The sequence below is a fragment of the Oncorhynchus keta genome, chromosome 35, assembly GCF_023373465.1.
Source record: "Oncorhynchus keta strain PuntledgeMale-10-30-2019 chromosome 35, Oket_V2, whole genome shotgun sequence".
Classification (NCBI taxonomy): Eukaryota; Metazoa; Chordata; class Actinopteri; order Salmoniformes; family Salmonidae; genus Oncorhynchus; species Oncorhynchus keta.
In genome coordinates this window covers 28,192,230-28,218,955 of record NC_068455.1, presented here as the reverse complement: position 1 = coordinate 28,218,955, position 26,726 = coordinate 28,192,230, and the positions used below count along the sequence as shown (strand labels likewise).

The 26,726-nt window shown below is 41.8% G+C and overlaps 2 protein-coding genes across 4 annotated transcripts in view; one reads left to right on the top strand and one right to left on the bottom strand.

Annotated features, from left to right (window-relative positions):
- Positions 1-13,309, top strand: part of LOC118369080 (ATP-dependent RNA helicase TDRD9-like) — a 29,315-nt gene extending 16,006 nt beyond the window's left edge. Inside the window, 21 exon segments of the mRNA XM_035753572.2 lie at positions 872-879; positions 922-1,087; positions 1,160-1,223; positions 3,342-3,450; positions 3,578-3,622; positions 3,704-3,820; positions 4,352-4,459; positions 4,561-4,650; positions 4,822-4,859; positions 5,007-5,180; positions 5,738-5,849; positions 6,037-6,252; positions 6,382-6,471; positions 6,589-6,846; positions 7,058-7,225; positions 10,455-10,525; positions 10,601-10,710; positions 10,863-10,980; positions 11,693-11,831; positions 11,946-12,137; positions 12,302-13,309. Coding sequence (XP_035609465.1) covers positions 872-879; positions 922-1,087; positions 1,160-1,223; positions 3,342-3,450; positions 3,578-3,622; positions 3,704-3,820; positions 4,352-4,459; positions 4,561-4,650; positions 4,822-4,859; positions 5,007-5,180; positions 5,738-5,849; positions 6,037-6,252; positions 6,382-6,471; positions 6,589-6,846; positions 7,058-7,225; positions 10,455-10,525; positions 10,601-10,710; positions 10,863-10,980; positions 11,693-11,831; positions 11,946-12,137; positions 12,302-12,400 — 2,492 coding nt within the window. The 3' untranslated portion in view covers positions 12,401-13,309.
- The window catches only part of rtn1a (reticulon 1a), a 45,375-nt gene continuing 31,672 nt past the window's right edge, over positions 13,024-26,726 (bottom strand). For 2 of the 3 annotated variants that reach the window (XM_035752188.2, XM_035752189.2), the window contains 6 exons: positions 16,974-17,181; positions 16,702-16,840; positions 16,186-16,255; positions 15,473-15,519; positions 13,985-14,043; positions 13,024-13,831 (listed from right to left, as the gene is read on the bottom strand). In XM_035752188.2, the coding sequence (XP_035608081.1) occupies positions 13,789-13,831; positions 13,985-14,043; positions 15,473-15,519; positions 16,186-16,255; positions 16,702-16,840; positions 16,974-17,181 (566 nt within the window). In that variant the 3' untranslated portion in view covers positions 13,024-13,788. Of the gene's footprint in view, positions 13,832-13,984; positions 14,044-15,472; positions 15,520-16,185; positions 16,256-16,701; positions 16,841-16,973; positions 17,182-21,887; positions 22,039-26,726 lie in introns of those variants that run through there. The other variant, XM_035752190.2, reaches the window with a different exon arrangement.

Here is a 26,726-nt window from a genome sequence, read left to right as displayed (position 1 = left end):
TTAAATGTTTGGTGTATTGTGTGTAGATTGAGGAAAACTAACATTTAATCCATTTTAGAATAAGCCTGTCACACAACATGGAAAAAGACCTGTATACTGAACAAAAATAGGAATGCAACATGTAAAGTGTGAGCTAAATGTAAAAGATTCCAGTAATGTTCCGTATAGTATGCACAAAAAGCTTATTTTGTTTGCATCCCTGTTGGTGATAATTTCTTCTTTGCCAAGATAAACCATCCACCTGACATGTGTGGCACAAACATGATTAAACTGCATGATCATTACATGTGCAGTTCTGTCACACAACACATTGCCACATATGCTTTGAAGGGGCGTGCAATTGACATGTTGACTTTCAGGAATGTCCACCAGAGCTGTTGCCAGAGAATTGAATGTTCATTTCTCTAACATAAGCCTCCTCCGTTGTTTTAGAGATTTTAGCAGTATATCCAACCGGCATCACAACCACAGACCACATGTAAACACGCCAGCCCAGGACCTTTTTGTGGGGATAAACTCATTCTGATTGGCTGGGCCTAGCTCCCCAGTCATGTGAAACCCATAGATTCTGGCCTAATTATTTTTTTTTCTAGTTGACTAATTTACTTATATGAACAGTAACTCAGTAAAATGGTTGAAATGTTGCATGCTGCATTTTTATATTTTTGTCCTCTGTATTTAGCAGTCTTTATGGCTTGGGGGTGGATGCTGTTCAGGGTCCTGTTAGTTCTAGACATGGTGCATCGGTACCGCTTGCCGTGCGGTAGCAGAGAGGACAGTCGGGTCTCTTTGGCTGGAAGGGTTGATGGATAGAGACATTTTGACTGTGAATCAGTGTGTGTGTAATGTGTGACACTAAGCATTCTTGCAGTCAGTTATCATTGAAGGAAAGAGAATCGTCATGACGTGTTTGTGGTGTAGATGGGCGCACTGTCCCTGGGGAACAATGGGCAGGGCCAGAAGCGTTTTGATGGCGAGCTGACGTTCCTGGGTCGGATGCTGGCTAACCTGCCTGTGGACCTGCACCTGGGGAAGATGATCGTACTCGGACACGTCTTTGGCTGTCTGGAGGAGTGCCTCATCATAGGTCAGTGGGGTTTGGGTGCTTTGTGTGTTTGGTCAACAACGACGACTCCGTGTGTGTCTCTCTCTCTCTCAGCTGCCTCCCTGTCTCTGAAGAGCTTCTTTGCCATGCCCTCTCTACAACAGCTGGCAGGCTACAGGTGAGTCAGCACATTAAAATGAATGCATTTTCTCTCATTCAGCAAAAAAATATATATAATTGCACTTATAAACTGGGTGGTTTGAGCCCTGACAGCCATTGTATATCAGATGTTGATAACCTGTTTTATAACAGCAATAAGGCACCTCAGGTTTGTGATATATGGCCAATATACCATGGCTCAGGACTGTCGTGTTTTGCGTAGGCCAATGTACACAGTCACCAAAAACCATTAGGGAAGGTCAGAAAAGGGTAGGTTACAGTTCTGTTTGCTTGTTTACATGCAGATGCTTCTTAATAAAACCTATTTTAAACAAGCCATTACACTTCGTTATTACCATGGCATTTCATTTTTGTTCCCCCAGGTTATTAAATATCAATTAAGAAATGCCAGGTTGGAGAGAATCTGTAGCATTTTCGTATTGACACAGAATTAACGGAATCAAAATAAAGCTTACATGCCTACCTTTTTCTTGTCTGTTGGCTTTTTCTGCATATAAATAAATAAAATACATATCCTCTTTCGACGTACAAAACCATTAAAACGAAGGCCGCTTTTCCCGAAATATTTGCATGAAGTCACAATCCACGCTGCTGCAGTCATTCGACGACATTGGCATATGTTATTCAAAGAGAGGATGCCATAATGAGAAATAATGTACTGTAGCAAAAGCTACTGAAAATAGTCCTTTTACAAGAGATGGAGTCCATACAGGTTACTTTAGGAAACTTGGTGAATGGACATAATAGGACTATAGAGAGAATCAGCAAACTCACCCACCCTTGTAAAAGCACCTGTCAAATCAAAGCCACCAGAATATGTCAGACACAAGCAAATATATATTTACCTTAAAATGTATTAAAAAACCTAGGCCTACCTTAGGCTATAAGGAACTGAAAATGGAAATATGAAAGGGACAGCTATGCTATAGTATGAATATGAAAACAAATACACACACCGCATGTCCATAGCCTATTTATCAGCAATGCTGATTGTCGAGTTGAAAAAGATTTTTCAAAAACTGAGGAACTATTATAGTTTGACTTACTGTGTGAGGTGAAGAAAAATGACAGAAGCTCAGCTGGGCACTTTCATACATTTACGAGAAGCAGGCCAGGTACCTACCTATTCGTGCTCAAGCGTGCGCCATAAACATGAACAGGACAGGGAAACCAGACACATGCTCACATGGAGCGTGTAAATGATGGGAAGAAATAAACTAGGTTGTGAACTCTACAAACAGCATTTCCACTCCGAGAATGGTAAACTACTAAGTAATGCATGCATTAACAGACATTAATGTAACCAAATGACAGGGTTTAACTGTAAATTGCCTGTTTTACATATGGTAGGCTACCACATGGGCATTCGTAAAAGTGCATTGTAGGCCAATGCTATATAGCCTAGGCTGCTATTCTAATTTGCAGGAGTAGGAGGGCATAATTCATTTTTCTTTGTCTCGCCTACGGTGGCATATCGTCCAGGACTGGGCCCGATCAGCGTTGATTAGTCTATAAATAAAGACAAGATTCCAGATAAATTTATACCATGCCAGGTTGGAGAGGATTGGGACATTGTCCATTTGACACATCATTAGCGTGTTAGGCTATAGGCCTTAGAGCCAGAACAACCTTTTATTAATGAAAAGTCAGACACATCCAACCTTTTTTTTTTTTTTTTTTTTTTTTTTAATACCAATTTATTTATTTTACTTGCAAGCAATGAAAACGTTCGTTCGTATAAAAAAGTTTACACATCAAATTTTTGTTATATATTTTTTTACTGAAGTGCCATAGCCTATAGCTCTCTATACACCCCCACACATCTAGCCGGATTAGCTGCTCCAGCATCGAAGGACAGTTGGAAAGACGAGGAGATGTAGAAAAGTTGAATAGACTAATATAGCAAAACAATTGCTTATCATTATTTAACACTCCCACTATTAGGTCAAGTTTACATGAAAATACAGTTAGTAAAAATAATGAATGTAGTCCTATTTAGGTTTTGAACGTTATTTTATTTTCATGAGTCTTCATCCGTAAGTCTGTTATTAAATTACCATCACAGTGCTAGCTATAACACTAGTCCCTGTCTTCTCTTAAATGTTTGAATATTTAGGAGCAAGCTGTCCTTTGCACACGGTGTGCCGAGCGATTCCATTGCTTTTGTCAACGCATTCAAGGCTTGGCACACGTCCAGAAACAAGGGAGAGTTGAGGCACCCAAAAGTGAGAGCATTTAGATCGTTATGTTACATAAATTAACTTCCAACATGGATCATGCATAGAAGCGTATGTAATAAAGGAGGTGCCTAAAGACATCAGACAAGGTGTGTGTGTGTGTTCTTCCTCCCAGGATGAGCTGGAGTGGGGCAAGGAGAACTGCATCCAGATCAGAGAGGTATAGAGACGAGCATCTCACGAAACACACACCAGTTGTCCCTAATTTCTGACCACCTGACCCCGACTCTGTGACCCCCAGGTGGCCGAGCTCTATGAGGACCTGAAGAAGAGGACGTCCCAGTTCAACATGCATGTGATTGAGAACCCATTGCCCATGGACTACTCCAGCCTCCACAAGCAGAGATTCATCTTGCAGGTGAGACTGAGGCACATGCAAGCATTCTGGAGCTCTACACCTTACTTCCAACTTATCTCTCTATTCAATTGAGGGAAGGATTAACTGAATAGAGAAAGCCTTCATTGAAATACATCACAAGATTGGTGAGAAGAGAGCAGATTGATTGCACAGGTATGCCCATGGATTAATTAGCAAGTGTGGTAAAATTGCATTATTCAGCAGTGCTTATTGGCCATAGGGTAATAGGTTACTGACGTTCTGCACGTGGCTAATTAACAGTAAAGGAGGAAAAGCGACATGAGAACATTGTAAACATCAGATGTAAATTCTTGCTGTGCCCATAGAGGAAGCAATGCCAATTATATTGTGCTTACTGAATGAAATGTGTGAGCTCTCCATTCAGACCAGCCTTACTGATTTTGATCCTGCGTTATCAACTACTTTATCATTATTGTTATGACACTAATTTCACCTTGTGTACCTAGCCCTTCTACACAGACTATCACTCTGGCCTTGTCTATTTGATAGAATCTCATCTCTTTTTCTCAGGTGGTTATCGCTGGTGCCTACTACCCCAACTACTTTGCCCAAGGGGAAATGGATGAAGAGCTGGCCTCCAAAGACCTGTCCGGCCATGATCCCAAAACAACAGTGCTTGTATGATGCCTTTACCCCCGATTCATCAGATTCCTATACATGAACTGTGTTGTATCTTGTGAATGCTAGCCCACTGACCGGCTCTGACTGTTTGGTCTCAGGTGAGGAACCTGCTCCCCTATAGTTTCCTGTACTATAAGCAGCTGCAGTCCCTGTTTTATTTTTATTTTACCTTTTATTTTACTAGGCAAGTCAGTTAAGAACAAATTCTTATTTTCAATGACGGCCTAGGAACAGTGGGTGAACTGCCTGTTCAGGGGCAGAACGACAGATTTTGTACCTTGTCAGCTCAGGGATTTGAACTTGAAACCTTTCGGTTACTAGTCCAATGCTCTAACCACTAGGCTACCCTGTGCCGCCAGTGTGGCCAGGTAAAGTCCATAGCCTTTGATGGATCCCGGTAACAAACTAATAGATGAAACCTTGACTATATGTACCATAACTCATCATGTTTCCTAGATAAATACTTCTTAGATGTTTTGACCTAAATGGTCTAACAGCATACCCATAGTTCATTGGTAAGATTAACATTTGTCTGTTCGTTCAGGGGGCATGTGGAGTTCTACCGGATGACTACCTGGGGGTCGGGGGTGCTCCCTGAGGTGTCACTGGCCCTCCTCCTGGCCCACCAGAGGCATCCTCTGGACCTGTTTGTGCACCCCAGTGACGAAGTGGAGTCCCACGCTGGGAGCAGGACCGTCTGCCACATGAGATACGCTCGGTAGAAAGCCTATGCATCCTTTTCACGCTAATAATACTCTGCTAGGAGCTGTAGTTTTTAACCCTTTCATATGCTACAAAATACAGTTTTCTGCATGGGTGAAGCATCTTACCCCAACTTCTCAAGATAAATGTGTTTTGCGGTCAGTTGATGTCTAGGTAATGCCAGCTCTGGCTCAGGGCCAGGTACCTCTTCAGGGGGGTGGAGGTGTCCTGTCAGTGGCTGTTTGGGGGAAGTGGGCCCTGCAGCCACCCACAGGCTGCACCCCTCCACACTGGGCCTTGATGTAACCTGACGTGCTGGCACTATGGTTAACACTCCACAGCCTCTTAGAGGGGGGATTTAGGCCGAGCTATACCCCCCCTTTCTCCTCCATACACACATTTGGAGACTGGGCTGTCATGAGAGTGAGTTACAGTTGGGTCAGTCTCATAGATTATCTGTGTCACTGATGCAGCTCAGTGACTGACTGTTACACTTGAACTGTGTTCCCCCTTGGAGGGATCCTCCAGGTTTCTTTTTTCAACACTCATTCTATCCAGTTCTGTGGTTTGCAGTGTGAATGTGGACTTCCAGGACAACTCGGTCTACCCAGTGGGGGTGCTGAGCAGTACCATCGACCCAGACGAGCTGCCTTCCAACCCCGTCTTCGTGGTCAACATTACAGAAGTTAGTAATCAGGCTGAAACTCCTTTTTCAGTCACATTTCTTTGAGTTATTTGTGTAAATGAGTAATGTGGTGAAGATTATATCTAGAGTAACTGAGTTTAGGTGATCACATACCCTCCATGTTCGTTATGTACAGTCTACAGTGGAGGTGGTAACCGAGCATGCCCCCTTCATCTTGGCTCCCTAGGTGGTGGAGGTGGGCCACTTCTGGGGCTTCCAGGCTGGCGAGGCTAGCATGGAGAAGCGGCGCTATCTGACAGCTGAGATTAATTCTCGTGAGCTGTGTCCAGTTCCTGTCTCCCTCTACCCCAACCTACTGTGCCTGGCACCTTTCTCTGAGGGCGACGAGCAGGGCCTCTACTACTGTGCCAAGATCCTGCACGTCCGCGGCAGCTCTGTGGAGGTACAATCACATGCTCTCCAAGCTTACTGGCACACACAATGACTCCCTTTCATACACTTAAATACAGGTTAATTATAGTTGCTGTTATAGTGGATGAACCATGTAAAGTATGTGTTTTGAATGTCCCAGGTGTTCTTTTTGGACTACGGAAACACCACCCTGGTGTCATGCAGCTGTCTGAGGGAGCTACCTGCTGATATCATGGCCCACCCATTGCAGGTACAGCTACAAAGTCTATACAGTATGTTTCCTATATCTTCCTGATCCACCTTATTTTGGCCACATCCTAACCAGATAAAATGTGCCTGTATTCTGGTGTGACTGTGTCCTACTCAGGCCCAGGAGTTTCGTATCTCGGGGATGCATCCATGAGCCCAGTCCATGATCCTGGGGGACCAGTGGAGCAGCCGCGCCCGCAACCGCTTCATAACACTGGTGAACGGCCTCTCACTCATTGTCTCCCTGTTCTCTATCCTGCACGGCGTCATGCACGTGGAGCTGCTCATCAACACCGACACGGTCACCTCTAGTGTGGCTGATATCATGATACAGGAGGGACACGCCATTAAGACCGAAGAGAGCTTTGAGCCCAAGGTACCTTAAGAAACACAGACCAGCTTTCTGTCTTCACTGCAGAATCAACTGCCATGTATCTTTTTGGAAAGTTGTGCTAATGGGGAATTGTTCAATTGTGGTATTCTTGTAAGGCTTGGCTATAAACAAATAGCATTCAGTGGGTCCTAACTGTCCAGCAGTAGAAACACAGAGGCTGTGGCCCTGACAGTGCTGTGTGGTTGTCTTGCAGCAGAGCCACGAGGTGCTGATGTCTCTGTATAAAGACTTGCAGGATGGAACCTTCACCCCAAACGCTACCAGCAGCTCCTGGAAGACCAACAAGGAGAAAGAGAAGCAGCTCATCGACAGCCTGCTCCAGTCCTTCTCAAAGACCAGCCGGTCCTTTCTGAAGAGCAAGGCAAGAACACTGGCCAAACGGCTAACTCACATTTCCTAGGTTGTGTTCAATAGACTGCCTGTCTGGTTCAACCAGATGGTGTTAGTTCACCACAAGATGGCGCCATTGGCATTTTGGTAGCATGTGAGCTGGTGTAAATTTTGTTCTACAGTGTATTAGTGGGCCAGGGCCACACCTTCCTGTCAGGAATTCCTGGGATACAATAGGTATCTGGTGATTTTTAAAATGTATTTCATTAATTAATTGTTCCTGTTATTTAACACGTATAAGGGTATTTCTATAAATAATGGGGCCAATGTGTAACATTGGGCAAAACATTTCTGAATGGTACTTAGAGGAATTAAATTGAATATATGCAAATTAGCCCATATCTCCACCTATACAACAACATATAATGTCTGTATGACCCCTGCTTAAAGAATGTATGTCAAATTCAAGGACTTCCAGGGACTTTTTCAAGCACTTCATTGTAATTTTCAAGGACCTCAATGTTATACAATTGTATAATTTATATAATTGTACATATAGGGCCTAATATAGAACCCATATGCACAAGAAGCTTATTTCTCTCAACTTTTGCACACAAATTTGTTTACATCCCAGGTGTGACATAACAAGAAGCTGATTAAACAGCATGATCATTACACAGGTGCACCTTGTGCTGGGGACAAAAAAGCCCACTCAAAAATGTGTAGTTTTGTCACACAACACAATGCCACAGATGTCTTAAGTTTCTAGGGAGCGTGCAATTGGCAAGTTGACTGCAGGAATGTCCACCAGAGCTGTTGCTAGATAATTGAAAGTTAATTTCTCTACCATAAGCCCCCTCCAACGTTTGTTTTTAGATCATTTGGAATGATGTCCAACCGGCCTCTCAACCGCAGACCATGTGTAACCACGCCAGCACAGGACCTCCACATATGGCTTCTTCACCTGCGGAATCGTGGCGGGGGGGTGGTATTTCTATCTGTAATAAAGCCCTTTTGTGGGGAAAAACTATTTGATTGACTGGGCCTGGTTCCCCATTTTGGGTTTGTATGCCCTTGAAGTGTTTTCACACCGTGTAACATAAGGAGTCAGTCACAATGTTACACTGCATTTCTGAGATCTATACAAAAAACTGTCCAACAGCTTGATCCAGGATTTGTACACTGTTCAAGTTCAATGTCTCATTTAATTGATTAATGCCTAATATATGATAAAAACAACTTACAATACCATAAATGCAAAGACCTCACACGATGTTAGACAAACCCAACTAGATGCCAACCATGATAGTGTTAAACACAGTTTTTAAATACATTTGTGAATTTTATTGTGAAAAAGTAAGTATACCCTTTGGAAAGTCTCTTTTTAATGAATACATTTTTTACGTATTTGGACACATGGATATTTTTGCAAAATTCCAACCACATTCATTGATAAAGGTAACTCAATTTAACACTTCACACAGAATGTTTTACTTTTAAAATGTTATGCAATTAAAATAAACAAATTCAATTTCCTTATGCAGAAAAAGTGTACACCCTTACCTTTACCGTCACCTAAAATTAGGATCAGGTGCACTAAAACAGGTGCAAATGATTAGGAAATCATTAGGAAATCATTAGAGTACCTTGCGGGGGTCCAGCCTTCCATAAAAATTTGAAACATTGTCTGGTTTGGTCTTTATTTTTTAAAATTTAACCTTTTACTTAACTAGGCAAATTCTTATTTACAATGACGGCCTACCCCGGCTAAACCCTAACCCGGATGACGCTGGGCCAATTGTGCGCCGCCTTAACCATATGGGTGCATGGTAACACGTCATGCAAAGATCAGAGGCCCTCAGAAGAAAGATTATTGATGCCCGTGAGTCTGGGAGGGGTTACAAATCCATTTCCAAGCAATTCGAAGTACATCGTTCCACTGTCCGACGGATCATTTACAAATGGAGAAAATTCCAGACCACTGGCAATCAGGTCATCGAACCAAATTCAGCCCAAGATCTGACCGAAAGATGCTCATAGAAGTCTCTAAGAACCCCAGGGTAACATCAAGGGATCTACAGGTCTCTCTTGCCATAATCAATATTGAAGTGCATGAGTCAACTGTCAGAGACTGCACAAACTTGGCCTACATGGGAGGTCAGGAAGGAAGAAGCCTCTAATCTCAAAAAAAAATAATATCAAGACACGACCGACGTTTGCCAGACAACACCTGGGTAAAGACCAAAACTACTGGAACAATGTGCTCTGGACAGATGAGTCAAAGGTGGAGTTTGGCCGCAATGCCAGGCGAAAATGAAACGACCTTTGAACAGAAGAACCTCATACTGACTGTAAAGCATGGTTGGCGTTATTGTTTGTGGCTGCTTTGTTGCCTGAGGGACAGCTTGCCTTCATTTAGTCAACCATGAATTCCATATTGTACCAGAGAATTCTTGAGGAGAATTTGAGGCCATCTGTCAAAAAGCTGAACCAAACATGGATCTTGCAACAGGACAATGATCCATAACACACAAGCAAAGCTACAACAGAATGGTGCAAAAGAAGAAATGGTTATGGAATGGCCGAGTCAAAGCCAAGATCTCAATCCTGTCAATGCTGTGTGGGGACTTGATACGGGTTGTGCATGCAAGAAATCCCTCCAACATGACACAGTAGTTGAAGCAGTACCTTAAAGAAGAAAAAAATCCTCCCAGTCGATATAAGAGACTGATAGGCAGTTAAAAGAAACGACTACATTAAGATATTTCAGCCAAAGGGGGCAACACCAGCTATTGAAGCTAGGGGTGTACTTTCCGCACTATGGAATTCCATTTCTGTTCCTTTTTTAAATAGTTTTTCTAAATGATTAAATGATTGCAAATTATAGTATTTCAGTTTAATTTGTTATATTAGGTTACCTTTATCTCTCAATAATGTTGATGTGAAGATTACATATCCATCTGTCCAAATATTTACAAAAAAAATAAAAAATAATTTCCAGGGGATGCACTTTTTCACATGACTGTAGCTATGAACCCCCCCCCCCCCTTATCTTAATGTAATGGCAGGGGGGGGGGGTTCTGATTATTATCAGACTTAACAGCTGTAACAAGGTGTTCAGTGTAGGAAATACTAACTGGTGTCCTAGTTTATAGAAAGACACTGAACATAAATGTGTATGAATGTTAGTGGCTACAGAATGCCCATTTGAGTCTTACTGCTGATTTGTAAGTAAGTGTTGCTGATGCTGTTCCCAACAGGTTCCTGTGCATGGCCCATCCAGCCCTCACAAAGTCTACTTCCACAGCTTTTGCAATGTCAGCCACTACAGGTTAGTCCGTGTCACCCAGATCAGGTTATAGTTTGGCCCACTTCTGGTGACAGTGCTAATGTCAACTCCTTACAGGTCGGTGCGCATAGAAAAGGACAGCATCAACTTAGTGGTGTTGAATGACAGTCCTCAGGACAGCCATCAGAGGATGCTGGTGGCCGGAGGAGTGTCTGTCAGTGCCACGGGTACAGTACTGGGAATGGGATGTGACCTAGGATGTAAGCACACTCTAGAACAGGGTTATTCAGCTCTTACCCTACGAGGTCCGGATCCTGATGGGTTTTATTTTCTGCCTGGTAATTAATTGCACCCACCTGGTGTCCCAGGTCTAAACCAGTCCCTGATTCGAGGAGGGGGGGCGCATGCATTCTACTGAAGGAGTCTACGCTGATGCCTCACATCCACGGCCTGCCTGTTCTCATCACCATGCTCTTCAGCCCTGTCATAGAGCTACGGTCAGTCTGCTTGGAGATAGTATGCTCCTCACCACATTCACATTTGATCAAATTACCTATCAGAGAACCATACCCTAAGGTCCTATAGGGAATGTGAAATGATTGGGGTTCTACCAAGCTAATGTGGAATTGTTTTAAGACGATCATAACAAGTATAATTTAGCTATTTGGTTTAGAATTTTAGGACACCTTAAGGTATAAAAAAAAATATATATACACTGCTCAAAAAAATAAAGGGAACACTTAAACAACACAATGTAACTCCAAGTCAATCACACTTCTGTGAAATCAAACTGTAATCAAATATGATTACTTGATGAGGGAACAGCTGTGCAGCCTGAGGCATGGAACGGAGTGAAGCGTAAGCTTTTTTTGGCAACTTTCTCAAATCATCAATAGCCTACAGTCGCACCATGCAGCCCTTATGTTTTTATTAATTCACAACTAAAGTTGCCAAATAACTCTAAATCTAGCATATATAACCTGTTTCAAATGATCCATTTTACGCTCAACATAGAGACGCATAGTCGCAGCCTCATGCGAAAAAAAACACATCTCTAGCTTAAACTGACAGCTTTTTATTTTTTGCTTATTATATTTCCACACGTACTCTAGGGGGCTAAGTGATAACATAAATAATGTTGTAATATTCACTTGAAATCATGCATTAAGTTCTACAGGTCTGTAATGTAACCTTGCCTATTCTCTGCAGCACCAACGAGGAGAGGACCAGCTACACTGGTGCCCTCTGTGGTCTGGGGTGGAACGTCCATTCTCAGGAGGCTGTCCTGCCTGAACATGACACAGAGCTCGCCTTTGATGTCAAATTCGATGTGAAGGACATCACAGAGGTAGCTAACACCCTTGTAGTTCCTGCGTCAGTCCATTCAAATCAATATTTATCATAAAACATGAGTGTCAACTTTCCACACATAACAAGTGTTTTTTTTTGTTTGTTGGATCAGATCAATGCTTTGCGTGGTGCCATCAACCGTCTGGTGTGTGAGGGGCCCAACGGTCCTCTGTACCTGGGGCCTGACAGGATCAACAGCCTGCAGGAGGACTGCCGCGAACGCCTCGTCAGGTTATTTACTAAGTCACCCCCTCGGGAAGACCTTGTTCCTGTGTACTATGAGGAACCAAATAAATGGAACCAGGTATGGCTTGAATTCATGGTGTAATGTTAGTTTTCCCCACTTCAATCAAATCAGTCCTGACTTTAAATAGAAAGTAAGGCCCATATTTAACTATAATTTCTTGTGTTCAGTGTATATTGAGCGTGTATGTGGGACTATTTTGTGTGCGTGGTGTTTGTGTGCAGGTGGATCCCAGTCAGAAGATGGAGATTGTCCAGAAGGAAGATGGAAAGAACAAAGGGGTCCTGTTCCAGCTACACCCCGTCACACTGCTCAACATGTGAGGCCATTCTAAAGCAGCAACCAGAAGCACAGCATGCTGCTGTTTTCACCTTGACTCCCCTTATTTATGTTTTACAAGATTTTCTTCTTCTGGAACCCTCAGGGAGGACATTCTCGTTTGATAATTGGTATATATTTGGGTCATTTTGCACATGGTCCTGCCATGCTTCTCATGTCCTGGGTTTTTCTTTTTATTCAGCTTTGCTATTGCTGTGTTCGGTGTTTGGAAAGTATAACTACACTATAATTTTGGGATATAAATCATTGATATTCAAGGAATGGAACTCCTTTTCTTTTGTATAAATGAATCTGACTTAGTCACGGTATGGTGCTAGCTTTAGTTCAGTGACCTGACAGCCAAGTTAAATTTGTAATCTCAGCATACTGACATGCAAGCACACACGTAACAGGAAAGGGCCTTCTGTGCCAGAAGGTATCTCTCTTTGTTCATAGAAAGTTATTTCAAGTCACTTTGGATATTTATCTAGTGTTGTATGCACTCTGTACCATTACGAAACATAACATCTCGTATGTCCTAATATTTCTAACTCAAGACGAGACTGCCCTTGTCAAAACATTTTGTCTTGGACCCTATTTTCAGTAATGCATCTGAAAAATGACAACATTATACATCAAGGAACATTTATTTGTCTTATTCTGTAATTAAATACATACTGTAAGTGCAAATAGTTAGACAGGGTCTAAGAACTACATTGAGTATAGGTGAACATTGTACAAAGTTGGACAGTTAATTCAAACAAGCTAAATATCATCAGATAATCCTTGTCTTCATAGTAGTTGAACAACAGTACCTAAAACATGATATTGTGTGTAGTTACATAGTTATGCAAAAAACTACAATTACATCAAATTATTTTGTGCTTGAAAACACAAAAGAAATCATTTTGAAATGTATATATATTGACTATATATACTGAGAGAAGCCCCACCAGCTAACTCAGAAGCATGAAGCAGTATTTAACATTGGCAGCAGAGCATTTCTGTAGGCATATCGCTTTTTTGTGCCAAACCTTTGTTGTAAGCACTGAAGGAAAATAAAAACTAGTGTGAGAACTGCACGAAAGATACAAAATAATATTTACTCAAGGCTTGACTTCATGCGCTTAATAACAAGCAACACAAAATAAAAATACATTTTCTTCCAAATGGTGTACTTGTCTACCTAGACTTATCTTGAACATGGGTGATTTACTGTGTGTGTTAACCATTCTAGACAGTTTTGGGGTCAAGGCTTCTCCAATGGTTGGTTTTAGAGAACACCTTCTAGATGACATAGTACTACCCCCAGATAATGACAAGGCTATCCAACAATGATCAAGCTGTCTGCCACTGAGTCTGAGCTGGGCTCCACTGTTAGCAAGACGCAGGTCTACTCTTCCTTTCGCTTGGCCCCGGGGATCTTCGCCTGAATCCTGTCGAGACAACATGGAGGTCACCACTCTGATAGTGTTAAACTTTTCTAGTTTGTATCAAGATGAACATCATTCCAATCTATTTTATAGTGGGATGTTCCAGGGACTAGTGTGTTTATTCTTGAGTAAAAAAGGTCATTAACTACTACTCACTTCCCCACCACAGAGTTCACTTGGGTCCGTATTAGTCCCACATATTGGTCAATCTGTGCCTGAGGGTGAAGAGAGGAAAAACAACTTAGATTACATAAAAAATATATTCTTTATCCCATTTCTCAACGATATGAAAGTAGAAATAATTAAACGCAACAGTCTTTCTATAAATCTAATGGGTAGAATAAACCTCTTCAGAATAGCATGACTGCCAGAGTTTATACTTCTCTGTAATACCAACTACCCCACTGAAGACATTCTTTAAAAAAAAGTATACTGTCATAAGACTATATGGGAAAATAAAACTCAGAATAAAAAGGAATGTTTTAGATCTTCCTAAGTCTGAGGGTGGTTTTACCCTTCCAGACTTGGACTTGTATCAACTCACCACCCAGGGCTTTTACTTGCGACATATTGTTAAATGCACTAAAGAGGAACAATGGGTACATATTGAAGATGCACATTTATGGCCCCCCCAAAAAAATATAAGCTAAGAACATTCAACTTCATAGTTAACACTATAACAACAGCAAAGAAAATTAAATGTATTCTACAAGAACCAATGTCACTCCCTAAAAACAACCCTATGAAACAATCCTTGGATATCTTTCAGAATTAACTATTGGAACATAGACTTAAAAATAACTGATATTGGCATAAATGGAGGGAATGTTGAAACATAACTAATAAAATTACAGTTAACTAAACTGTATGCTTAATCCAGTATATTTTTTATTTTTTTATTTTACCTTTATTTAACCAGGCAAGTCAGTTAAGAACACATTCTTATTTTCAATGACGGCCTGGGAACAGTGGGTTAACGGCCTGTTCAGGGGCAGAACGACAGATTTGTACCTTGTCAGCTCAGGGGTTTGAACTCACAACCTTCCGGTCCAACGCTCTAACCACTAGGCTACGCTGCCGCCCCACATATGAATATATATATACAATTTATTACACAAGACAAAATTCACAAATTCTACACCACAATAGCAGTCATGTGTAAGTGTAAAATTAACAATGACTATAACATTTCCAGAAGGCATGGATTATTAAATGCAAAAGTTATGGCCAGAGTTAGGTGGCTGTCAGAAGTATTACAATGTACATTTATTTACTTTTAATCCGTCTGCATATTTCAAGACATGGCAAATGAGGGTGCAGTGAGATACCTCATGGGTTGGATGATACTTTTCTTGTCAATCCTTTTGAAAAACTGAACTGGAAATCAACCAATCCGCCATGGTTAACACAATGGAAAGGTCAAATGTTTTATTATCGAAATGTTTGAAGAGCCCGGGTGACAGAGAGAATAAAAATGGTACAGTTTGAGGACATATGGAGGAGAGTGTGCGGGTGCTGCAGATGGGCGTGTGAGTCTGGGCACGTGTGATGTTGACTATGACTATGTTTGTATGTGTGTTTTGTATTGTAAAAAAAGAATCATGTACAGTACATGTGTTCTAGAGAGTGAGGGGAAGTTCTTACCTGGTTTTTCTCATAGACAATGGGCATGCTGAACATGGACACCACGGCTGTAGGGGAAGAGAGTGAGCGCGTGTTGGAGCAGTTAGACCTGGAGTGTCCCCCTGGGAATATTCTCATGTACACAATGTGTCAACCAAGTTCAGCTCAGAGACTTAACAAAAATATGAGATCTGTTACGTCTTCAGTTGTGAATGAATCCTTTGAACAAGGCCCTTACTGAATTGACCTTTTTTTTAGGATGCAACTAATCCTAATCTTGGAAATCGATTGTTGTTGCTCAAAAGGGCAGAGCCATCATTAATCCACTGTGATACAGAATTGATACAGATTTCAGTAAAACTCTTACTGGTTCCATGAAGAACCATATGTGATGAGGCAACCATTAGGCTGTCTGAGTTGCTCTTGTCAGGTCATGTTTCCCTGCTCCACAGCGTGTATTCTCACTGTGTTGGGTTAACTATTGACAGACACTGGGGTACTGTGATGCTTGCTTATTACAGCCCACTCCCCTGATTATAGTACATACTCCGATTGGCTCTGTGATGGTGTAAATGGAGGTTTCAATATGATTCATTATATTACATTTTATAAAATGTTAGACAGCTGAGACAAAATACAATATGAGCTGTGTGTCAGGCTGAACATTGTGTGAAGTAGAGAGGTGCAGAGCTGAGTATAACAGCTACAGTAGCCAGTCGTAGAAGGATCCTCACCAAGAATAAGCAGAGTCAGGCCATTGAAGAGAGCGCCCACATAGGTCAGCAGCCACATCAGGACAGCAAACTGCAACACAGGGTAAAAACATTTAACTATTGGCACTGCTAAAACAAATCCACTCCCACAATTTATGGTATGTGCATATGACATTTGACTGAAGGTATGTCATAATAAAATGATTTGATGTTTTAAGTGTAACTTAATGTTTGACAGCAGGAATAGTACTGAGATGACATATGTTAAAGAATGTAGTGTTGGTAAGATGGTTGTGTCCACCATGTCATTATTATTATGATGTTTTTTACCCCCAATTTCGTGACATCCAATTGCAATCCAATTACGATAACCGGCCCCCCTATGGGACTCCCGGTCACGGCCGGTTATGACACAGCCTGGGATTGAACCCGGGTCTGTAGTGACGCCTCAAGCACTGCGATGTAATGCCTTAGACCGCTGCGCCACATGGGAGACAATGTCATTATTTTAAACCCAGAGGCGAGAGTGAGGCTGACCTTCAGTGAGTCGATGAGGTCCTGGACCAGGAACAGCCTACGGAGCTCCTTCATACAGGTGTTGGCGTAGAGCAGAGCCTTGTCAGCATATTTACCGATCTGATCCTGGGACAGAGAGATCTCCACCTCCAGATAAGATCTGTAGGGAAGAAGTACAACAGACTATTAGTGTCCAGACTAAAGTGGCATTGCAAAAAAGATGAGTGAATGTTTAAATGTCAGATTATTTCATGTGCTGAGTAAACACAGATCCTGTATCCTCCCTAACTCACTTGAATGGGTGCCCTTCATCGGTCTTCTGCACGGCCTGAAGCACAGACTTGTAGATCCTGAAGCTGATGCTGGCAGAGAGGGCGGCCAGGGTTAAGTAGGCTCCCACACTGACCACACTGAACTGGGTCAGAGAGAAGAGCAGCAGGAGCACACTGCCAAACACAGCTCCAGACTGCTTCACGTTCCTCCAGTAGAGCAGGTCAATGGCTGGGGGGAGGACAGAGACAGGAGAGCAGAGTTAGGATCCAGTGTTAGACCCAGCATTACACACTACAGCAGGGAGATCCAACTGGCGGGCCGAATTTGGCCCCCCAACTTTTTTTGGGGGGGACATAAGACTAAAAACACATCAGTTCCAAGTGATTTTATTCTTGGAAATCTGTTCCAAAGTATTCCCACGCATAATAGAAAGAGATGTGATTGTACACAAATGTAAACAAGGTTTTAAATGTTTGTTTTAGTCAAATATCTGTTTGGGCTTCTTGCGGTCAATTTGCAGTCTACAAATGATGTTCTGGCCCCCTGATTATTCGCTCAAGAAATAAAATCGTCCAGAAACTGAATCTAATTGATGATCCCTGCACGACAGTATGACCAAGACCCATGATTACAGGGGTCCTTCTGTAGCTCAGTTGGTAGAGCATGGCGCTTGTAACGCCAGGGTAGTGGGTTCGATCCCCGGGGCCACCCATACGTAGAATGTATGCACACATGACTGTAAGTCGCTTTGGATAAAAGCGTCTGCTAAATGGCATATATTATTATTATTATTTATATTAGACCGTATGATGACCCATCTGTGGGGTGACTGGGGTCACCCCAACATTACAAAGTATGACCCAACCATAGGGTTAACTCAGCATGACACAGTATGACCCAACCGTAGGGTCACCCCAACATGACACAGTATGACCCAACCGTAGGGTCACCCCAACATGGTACAGTATGACCAACCGTAGGGTCAACCCAAAATGACCCAACCGTAGGGTCAACCCAACATGACACAGTATGACCCAACTGTAGGGTCACCCCAACATGACCCAGTATGACCCAACCGTAGGGTCACCAACATGACACAGTATGACCCAACCGCAGGGTCACCCCAACATGACCCAATATGACCCAACCGTAGGGTCAACCCAACATGACCCAACCGTAGGGTCACCCCAACATGACCCAGTATGACCCAACCGTAGGGTCACCAACATGACACAGTATGACCCAACCGCAGGGTCACCCCAACATGACCCAATATGACCCAACCGTAGGGTCAACCCAACATGACTAACCGTAGGGTCACCCCAACATGACACAGAATGACCCAACCGTAGGGTCACCCCAACATGACTAACCGTAGGGTCACCCCAACATGACTAACCGTAAGGTCACCCCAACATGACTAACCGTAGGGTCATCCCAACATGACTAACCGTAGGGTCACCCCAACATGACCCAACTGTAGGGTCACCACACGTCCACGTTGTGATATCCTTTACAGCAGTAATCTCAGGGTACCCCAGGCAGTTAGGTCAGATAACCTCAGAGGCCCCTGACGTGTGGAATTTTGCTCTAACCTATGTTTTATTGCGTTTGATTGAGCTGTCAATTAAACGGAGGAGTGAATGTGCCAAAGTGAAAACCTTTCTATCCGGCTTCTTTTCGCATATATATATATATGTATATATATATATATATATATATATATATATATATATATATATATATATATATATATATATATATATATATATATATATATACACATATATATATATATACGTATATATATACACGTACACATATATGTATATATATGTATATATATATACACGTACACATATATGTATATATATATATATATATATATGTATATATATACACGTACACATATATGTATATATATATATATATATATATACGTATATATATACACGTACACATATATGTATATATATGTATATATATATACACGTACACATATATGTATATATATATATATATATATGTATATATATACACGTACACATATATGTATATATATATATATATATGTATATATATACGTACACATATATGTATATATATATATATATATGTATATATATACACGTACACATATATGTATATATATGTATATATATACACGTACACATATATATATATATATATATGTATATATATATATATATATATATATGTATATATATACACGTACACATATGTATATATATATATATATATATATATATATATATATATATACATACACACACGTAGTCTGCTGTTGTGAGGCCGTACTATATATATACTACCGTTCAAAAGCACGTTTTTTTGTCCATTAAAATAACATCAAATCGATCAGAAATCCTGAAAGAATTTCACTGTAAGGTCTACACCACTTGTATTCGGCGCATGTGACTAATAAAATTTTATTTGATCTGATCTATGGATTTCACATTACTGGGAATACAAATATGAATCTGTTGGTCACAGATAACTTAAAAAGTAGAGGCATGGATCAGAAAACCAGTCCGTGTCTGGTGTGACCATTTGCCTCATGCAGCGCAAGATCTCCTTTGCATAGAGTTGATCAGGCTGTTGACTGTGGCCAGTGGAATGTTGTCCCACTCTTCAATGGCTGTGCGAAGTTGCTGAATACTGGCGGGGACAGGAACACGCTGTTATATGCGTCGATGCAAAGCATCCCAAACATGCTCAATGGGTGACATGTCTGGTGAGTATGTAGGCCATGGAAGAACTGGGACATTTTTAGCTTCCAATAATTGTGTACAGACCCTTTTGAAAACATGCTAAAACATGAGGTGATGGCAGCAGATGAATGGCATGACAATATGCCTCAGGATCTCATCAACGTATCTCAATGCATTCAAATTGTGTTCGTTGTCCATAGCTTATGCCTGCCCATACCATGACCACAACGCTACCATGGGGCACTCTGTTCACAACGTTGACATCAGCAAACCGTCGCCCACACGACGCCATCTGCCTGGGTACAGCTGAAACCGGGATTCGTCCATGAAGAACACACTTCAGTGTGCCAGTGGCCCTCGACGGTGAGCATTTGCCCACTGATGTCGGTTACGACACCAAACTGCAGTCAAGTCAAGTCCCTAGTGAGGACGACGAGCACTCGGATGAGCTTCCCTGAGGTTACTGACAGTTTGTGCATAAATTCTTCAGTTGTGCAAACCCACAGTTTTATTGGCTGTCTGGGTGGCTGGTCTCAGACGATATCACAGGTGAAGAAGCCGAATGTGGAGGTCCTGGGTTTGCGTGGTTACACATAGTCTGCTGTTGTGAGGCCATTTGGATGTACTGCCACATTCTCTAAAACGAGGTGGCTTATGTTAGAGAAATGAACCTTCAGTTCTCTGGTAACAGGTGTGGTGGACATTTCTACAGTGAGTATGTCATTTGCACGCTCCCTTGTGTGACAAACCTGCACATTTTACAGTGGTCTTTTATTGTCTCAGCACAAGGTGCACCTGTGTAATGACCATGCTGTTTAATCAGCTTCTTGATATGCCTCACCTGTCAGGTAGATGGATTATCTTGACAAAGGGGAAATGCTCACTTACAGGGACGCAAACCAGTTTGTGCACAAAATTTGAGAGAAATAAGCTTTTTGTGCAAATGGAACATTTATTTTCTTTCAGCTCATGAAACCAACACTTTAAATTTAACTAGGCAAGTCAGTTAAGAACACATTCTTATTTTCAATGACGGCCTAGGAACAGTGGGTTAACTGCCTTGTTCAGCGGCAGAACGACAGATTTTTACCTTGTCAGCTCGGGTATTCGATCTAGAAACCTTTTGGTTACTGGCCCAACGCTCTAACCACTAGGCTACCTGCCATGTTCAGTATACATCCAATTCAATGGTGTCTTAAAAAACTGGTGCCATGTCTTGCTATTTATGGTTTTTGGGCATAAGACTCAGTATGTTTTCAGCCCCCAACAAAGACGGCAGAGGTTTGTCACCCCTGGATTAGGCCTGAGTCAGTGTACCGTTCCAGCTCAGCTCAAGTGACCCCCACAGCCCTCTCCTGTGTTGGCTGGAAACACAGGCTTATTTCCATGAGAAAAGTGTCTGGTTCACCCACAGTTGTGAGCCAGCTCCTCCACATCCAGTGACTGTGGCTCAGTGTACATTCATGTATTTCAATGTTCAACTGTTGATGTGACACCTGCAAGCCCTCTGTTTTATGAGGAGGAGGAGACAAAGCCTGTTCCAAAGAGTTTGTGCTCCTGTTCCATAGAGGAGTGAAAAACGGCTGCGTGCTCTGGGTGTCTTCTCCTTCCTCCCTAAGCCCTCGTGTCTGCCCATCCGCCTTCCTGCTCTAATTTTAGCCGTGGAGCTGTGAGCGGCACAGAGATGATGGCCATCTTGATTTCTAACAGGCATCTATGGATGCCAAAAAGGTGTTCTAAAACTGGGTGCTGAAAGGACTCTAATTTTACCACCACTGACCCTCTCACTTTGTGAGGGGCGGGTGCACATTTTGCCATACCCCCATAATCATCTGCCCAAATCACCAATACTGAGCTTCCCTTCTCAATAACCAATACGGGCTACCGGTAACCTCTTTCCCTGTAATCAATAACTACTCAATAAGGCTGGATATCTGACTGAGTGCCACTCCCTATAAACCCACTGTCACTAGTCAGAAACGCACTATGATTTGCCATTTATCTACTGTATTGCTTAAAATGGAGATGCAAAAAAATAATAATTCACACATGCACCAAGCAAAGCAGCCGTAAAACAGACAGGCAGGACAGCAATGCCAGAGAGACTTGACATACAGCAGCATATGTGCATTGTGATCTGATCTACAGATTGCACAAAGAGAGAAAAGCTTTAACTAGTGCAGTAGAAGCGTGTGTACTGACCTGCGGCTCCCATGGCTGAACAGGGATAGAGGCAGCTGCTTTATCCACAGACAAAAGGAGAGCATGAAGGGGGAGTGGCCACAAACACACAGGCTAGTCATTGGTCTGGGGGAGGGTTAAGGGGATAGGTTGCCAGAGACCTGAGCTGCGATCCAGCACACACTCGTACACACACCCTCTCAGTGAGCTCTTTTAAGACTGCCAAGCAAGGGCAAAATTAAAGTGACTATCTTATTCAAAATGGTGGATGGGTATCTCCCTCCACCAGACAGGAAGATGGAATTCTTTCCGATCATTTATTCTCTTATCTATAGCCCGCAGCATGTGACTTCATTGGCAGTATACCATCTACTGAGTGGGTTTCTCAGCAGATCTGCAACGTCTGTGAGGGTGTTATATGACCTTACAGTGAGGATGAAAGATGCAGGCTGAAATGTACTGCTCTATTAAAATGCTTCAGCTCTGTGAGCACCTGCCTGGTGCAATTACCATAGCTACGGTGCTGCATTTTCTCCCCCTCCACTCACAGATAGAGAGGAGGAAGGAGAGAGAATGAGAGAGAGATGGAGGGAGAGAGCGAAAGCACTCCCTGGGGAACTGAGACAGATTCACTTGCTCTGAATATGTGGAATGAGGGACACGTAACGTGTCTACACCGACACACCCAGCCTTTATTGTTCAACACAAAAGGACAAAGGGACGGTTTAACAGGAAGCCGTCAAAACAACAGACACAAACGTCATGGACATGGTTTCTAAACGCTGCTGATAGAATCTGACACGGTTTAAATACCATAATAAAGGCTTAATGGAGTTTGATGGCTGAGTTTGGGTTGTCATCTAAAATGCCAATCGTTGAATCATATTACAAATCATGCAACTGTCTGGAACTTGCCTACATTTTCTTTTACTGACAAAATACTGCCACACAAGAGAATAAATTATTCTTATCAAGGAAGACTATTGGTGAATAATACCGTTTTCAAAATAGATGGTAATTTTGCATTAAGTTAAAAAAAAATATCTGGTTAAAAGTATTTTTGTGGTAGTTGAACCAATTGATTGGTTGAAACTATTTCTGTTCTGATTTCAGATCTGGGTCACAGAGAAGTAGATTTCATAATATCTTAGAATATATTTCTGTTCTGATTTGAATAGCAGAGAAGTAGACTAATATTTAATACACTAAGTTGTTAGGAAAGTGGTCAAAGTAGTGGATGTGTCAAAAGTTACATGAATTACTAATTGTGTCATTCTTAGAATGTGCTCCCCCTGTGCTGTAGTTAACAAATTCAAAGTTTCAAGGCAGTCAGTGGGAAGTTAGCCTACTACAGTTGGGTGATATTAAGATAGCATCGTCTACTGATGATGATTGACAGCCATAGTCGATGGTGATGACACAGTGATGTGACAGATGATGCCTTAGCCTTTTAACTTTACTGGCGCTGCGCAGTGAAGAACAGCGTCTCGCGGCACACAGCAGGGGAGCACGCAAGTGACATTCCAAAGGAATTAGCCTTTTCCTATTTTCTAAAGCCTATTTAAATAAATATTTTTTTTTATATATATACAGAGCGCAATTGAGAAATGTAGGCCAGTCAGAGAGAAGAATTCCACCCAAGCAGCGCAAAAGGTCCAGTCAGAAAACATTGTTTCTCTCTCTCTCTCTGTCGGACACTCCTTGACTTTCTTGTGTCTAGCTGTAAAAAATAATTGGTTGCCTATATTCCCCTCTCTTTCCATTCCATAGGCTATGAATAGGACTTTAGGCTATAGGCTACACTCATAATTTTATGCAGGGCTTTCTCCCGATCAAACAATGAATGTAACGGAGTTCAAGCTCAAAGAGTTATTTGAATAGCCTAAAAATTGTAAAAGGTAGCCAGGGTAATAATGAGAGAAAATAAACAATATCAATAGCCTATAGAAAACATCTAATGACCAGTTTAATAAAGTTTAAGCTTATTAAGAAAAAGATGATCCATGCGGACCAATAAAATCCCTCTACACGAAGTTAAAAACCAAATGGCCAATAACCTATCCTCCTACTAGGTCTATCATAAAAGCTTTAAGAGAAGTTAAAGTTCCCAAATTTTCTAGCTTAAGAAGGTGTTGTCCTAAAGTTGCCACTTTCAAAAAGAACAAGTATGAAAGTCTATAGCCTAGGCTATTCTTAAATCACAGCTTTATAAGCGATAGTTTGTGATATTATACTATTATTTATTTATTCTTATACAATTATTTTATGAGGCAAATAAATCCACTATTATTCAGTTCTGAACGTGGTAGACTGCCTCTATCCAGCCCATGATGTTAACCTAACTCACTAAGATAACATGCTGACCACACTGCTCGTGTTGCAAAAAAAATGTACACATACATGTTATTCAATCATTGCGTGTGCGTAGCCAGGTGCTAAAATTGAACTTGGGTCTATTTGTGATGCTTAATGCGCTGCAAGTTCAGCCTTTCCTATCTCCTCATTGGTTTTTAGGAGCATATCCCACGTGGGTGATTGAAAGATGAACTGAGGTCCACATTCCAGTCCAGTTGGTGGTGGTAATGCACCTTCAAGTTGGTTGACAACCACCGTATAAAGTCCAAAGAAGAAGAAGAAGCCTGAAGTAGGAGAGATAACTAGAAACGAACTCGGTTTACCATTTTATCTGTGGATGAATTGTCAGAGTAGAGGACCATGACTTGCATTTCAGGTAAAATAACAACCCAATGTTTATATCCCAGGACAAATTAGCTAGCAACAGCATGCTAGCTAGCTACATTTCCATAAATGTTTGCTTATCGACCTGTCCCCAAATTAATATAATTGGTTCAGAGATCGTTTTGACATTTCAACCATCTGGCGTCGGAGGACGTTCCTTATCAGACTGTCACCGCTCCATCATGTGTGCGACACACACACCTATTCCATGCTGGAGCTCCTCCACCAGAAAGGAATATTATTAAATATTTGCCTGCACTTAGCCTCGGCCTAGGCTTTCAACAACATTATATGTCATTATGATTTGTCCAGTTGTAGCATTCGATTTCGTGCTATAGCCCAACGGTTTAGTCAAGTATTATTTATTGGTTGGCCAATAGGGGTCAATACCATCATATGTGATATACACTGAACAAAAATATAAACATGCAACAATTTCAAAAAGTTTACTGAGTTACAGTTAATAAATTCATTAATTATGCCCTAATGTATGGATTTCACATGCCTGGGATTACAGATATGCATCTGTTGGTCACAGAAACCTTAAAAAAGGTAGAGGCATGGATCAGAAAACCAGTGACTATCATTTGCCTCATGCAGCGCGACACATCTCCTTTGCATAGAGTTGATCAAGCTGTTGATTGTGACATGTTGAACCACTCCTCTTCAATGGCTGTGTGAAATTGATGGATACTGGTGGGAACTGGAACACGCTGTTGTACATGTTGATCCAGAGTATTCCAAATATGCTCAATGGGTGACATGTCTAGTGAGTATGCAGGCCATTGAAGAACTGGGACATTTTCAGCTTCCAGGAATTGTGTAGAGATCCTTGCAACATGGGGCCATGCATTATCTTGCTGAAACACGAAGTGACTGTGGCGTATGAATGGCATGACAATGGGCCTCTGGATCTCGTCACGGTATCGCTGTGTATTCAAATTGCCATTGATAAAACCCAGTTGTGTTCATTGTTCGTAGCTTATGCTTGCCCATACCATAACCCCATCGCCACCATGGGGCACTCTGTTCACAACGTTGACATCAGCAAACCGCTCACCCACACCACGCCATACACACTGTCTGCCATCTGCCCGGTTCAGTTGAAACCGGGATTAATCTGTGAAGAGCAAAATTCTCCAGTATGCCAGTGGCCATCGAAAGTGAGCATTTGCCTAGTGAAGTTGGTTACGACGCCAAACTGCAGTCAGGCCAAGACCGTGGTGAGTACAACGAGCATACAGATGAGCTTCCCTGAGATGGTTTCTTACAGTTTGTGCAAAATTCTTCAGTTGTGTAAACCCACAGTTTCATCAGCTGTCCGGGTGGCTGGTCTCAGATGATCTTACAGGTGGAGAAGCCATATGCGGATATCCTGGGCTGGCGTGGTCTGTGGTTGTACGTGATATACATGACGGCTTATGGTAGAGAAATTAACATTCAATTCTCTGGCAACAGCTCTGGTGGACATTCCTGCAGTGAGTATGCCAATTGCACGTTCCCTCAAAACTTGAAACATCTGTAGCATTGTGTTATGTGACAAAACTGCACATTTTAGAGTGGCCTTTTAGGTGCATCTGTGTAACGATCATTCTGTTTAATCAGCTTCTTGATATGCCACACATGTCAGGTGGATGGATTATCTGGGCAAAGGAGAAATGCTCACTAACACGGAGGTAAACAAATTAGTGGCACAACATTTTATAGAAATAAGCTTTTTGTGCATATGGAACATTTCTGGGATCTTTTATTTCAGCTCATTAAACATGGGACCAACATTTTACATGTTGTGTTTATATTTTTGATCAGTGTACAGGACCAGTCAAAGGTTTGGACACACCTAATCCAGGGTTTTTGTTTATTTTTACTATTTTCTACATTGTAGAATAGTAGTGAAGGCATCAAAACTATGAAATAACACATATGGAATCATGCAGTAAACAAAAAAGGGTTAAACAAATCAAAATATATTTTAGATTCTTCAAAGTAGCTACCCTTTGCCTTGATGACAGCTTTACACACTCTTGGCATTCTCTCAACCAGCTTCATGAGGTAGTCACCTGGAATTCATTTACAACAGTCTTAAAGGAGTTCCCACATATGCTGAGCACTTTTTAGCTG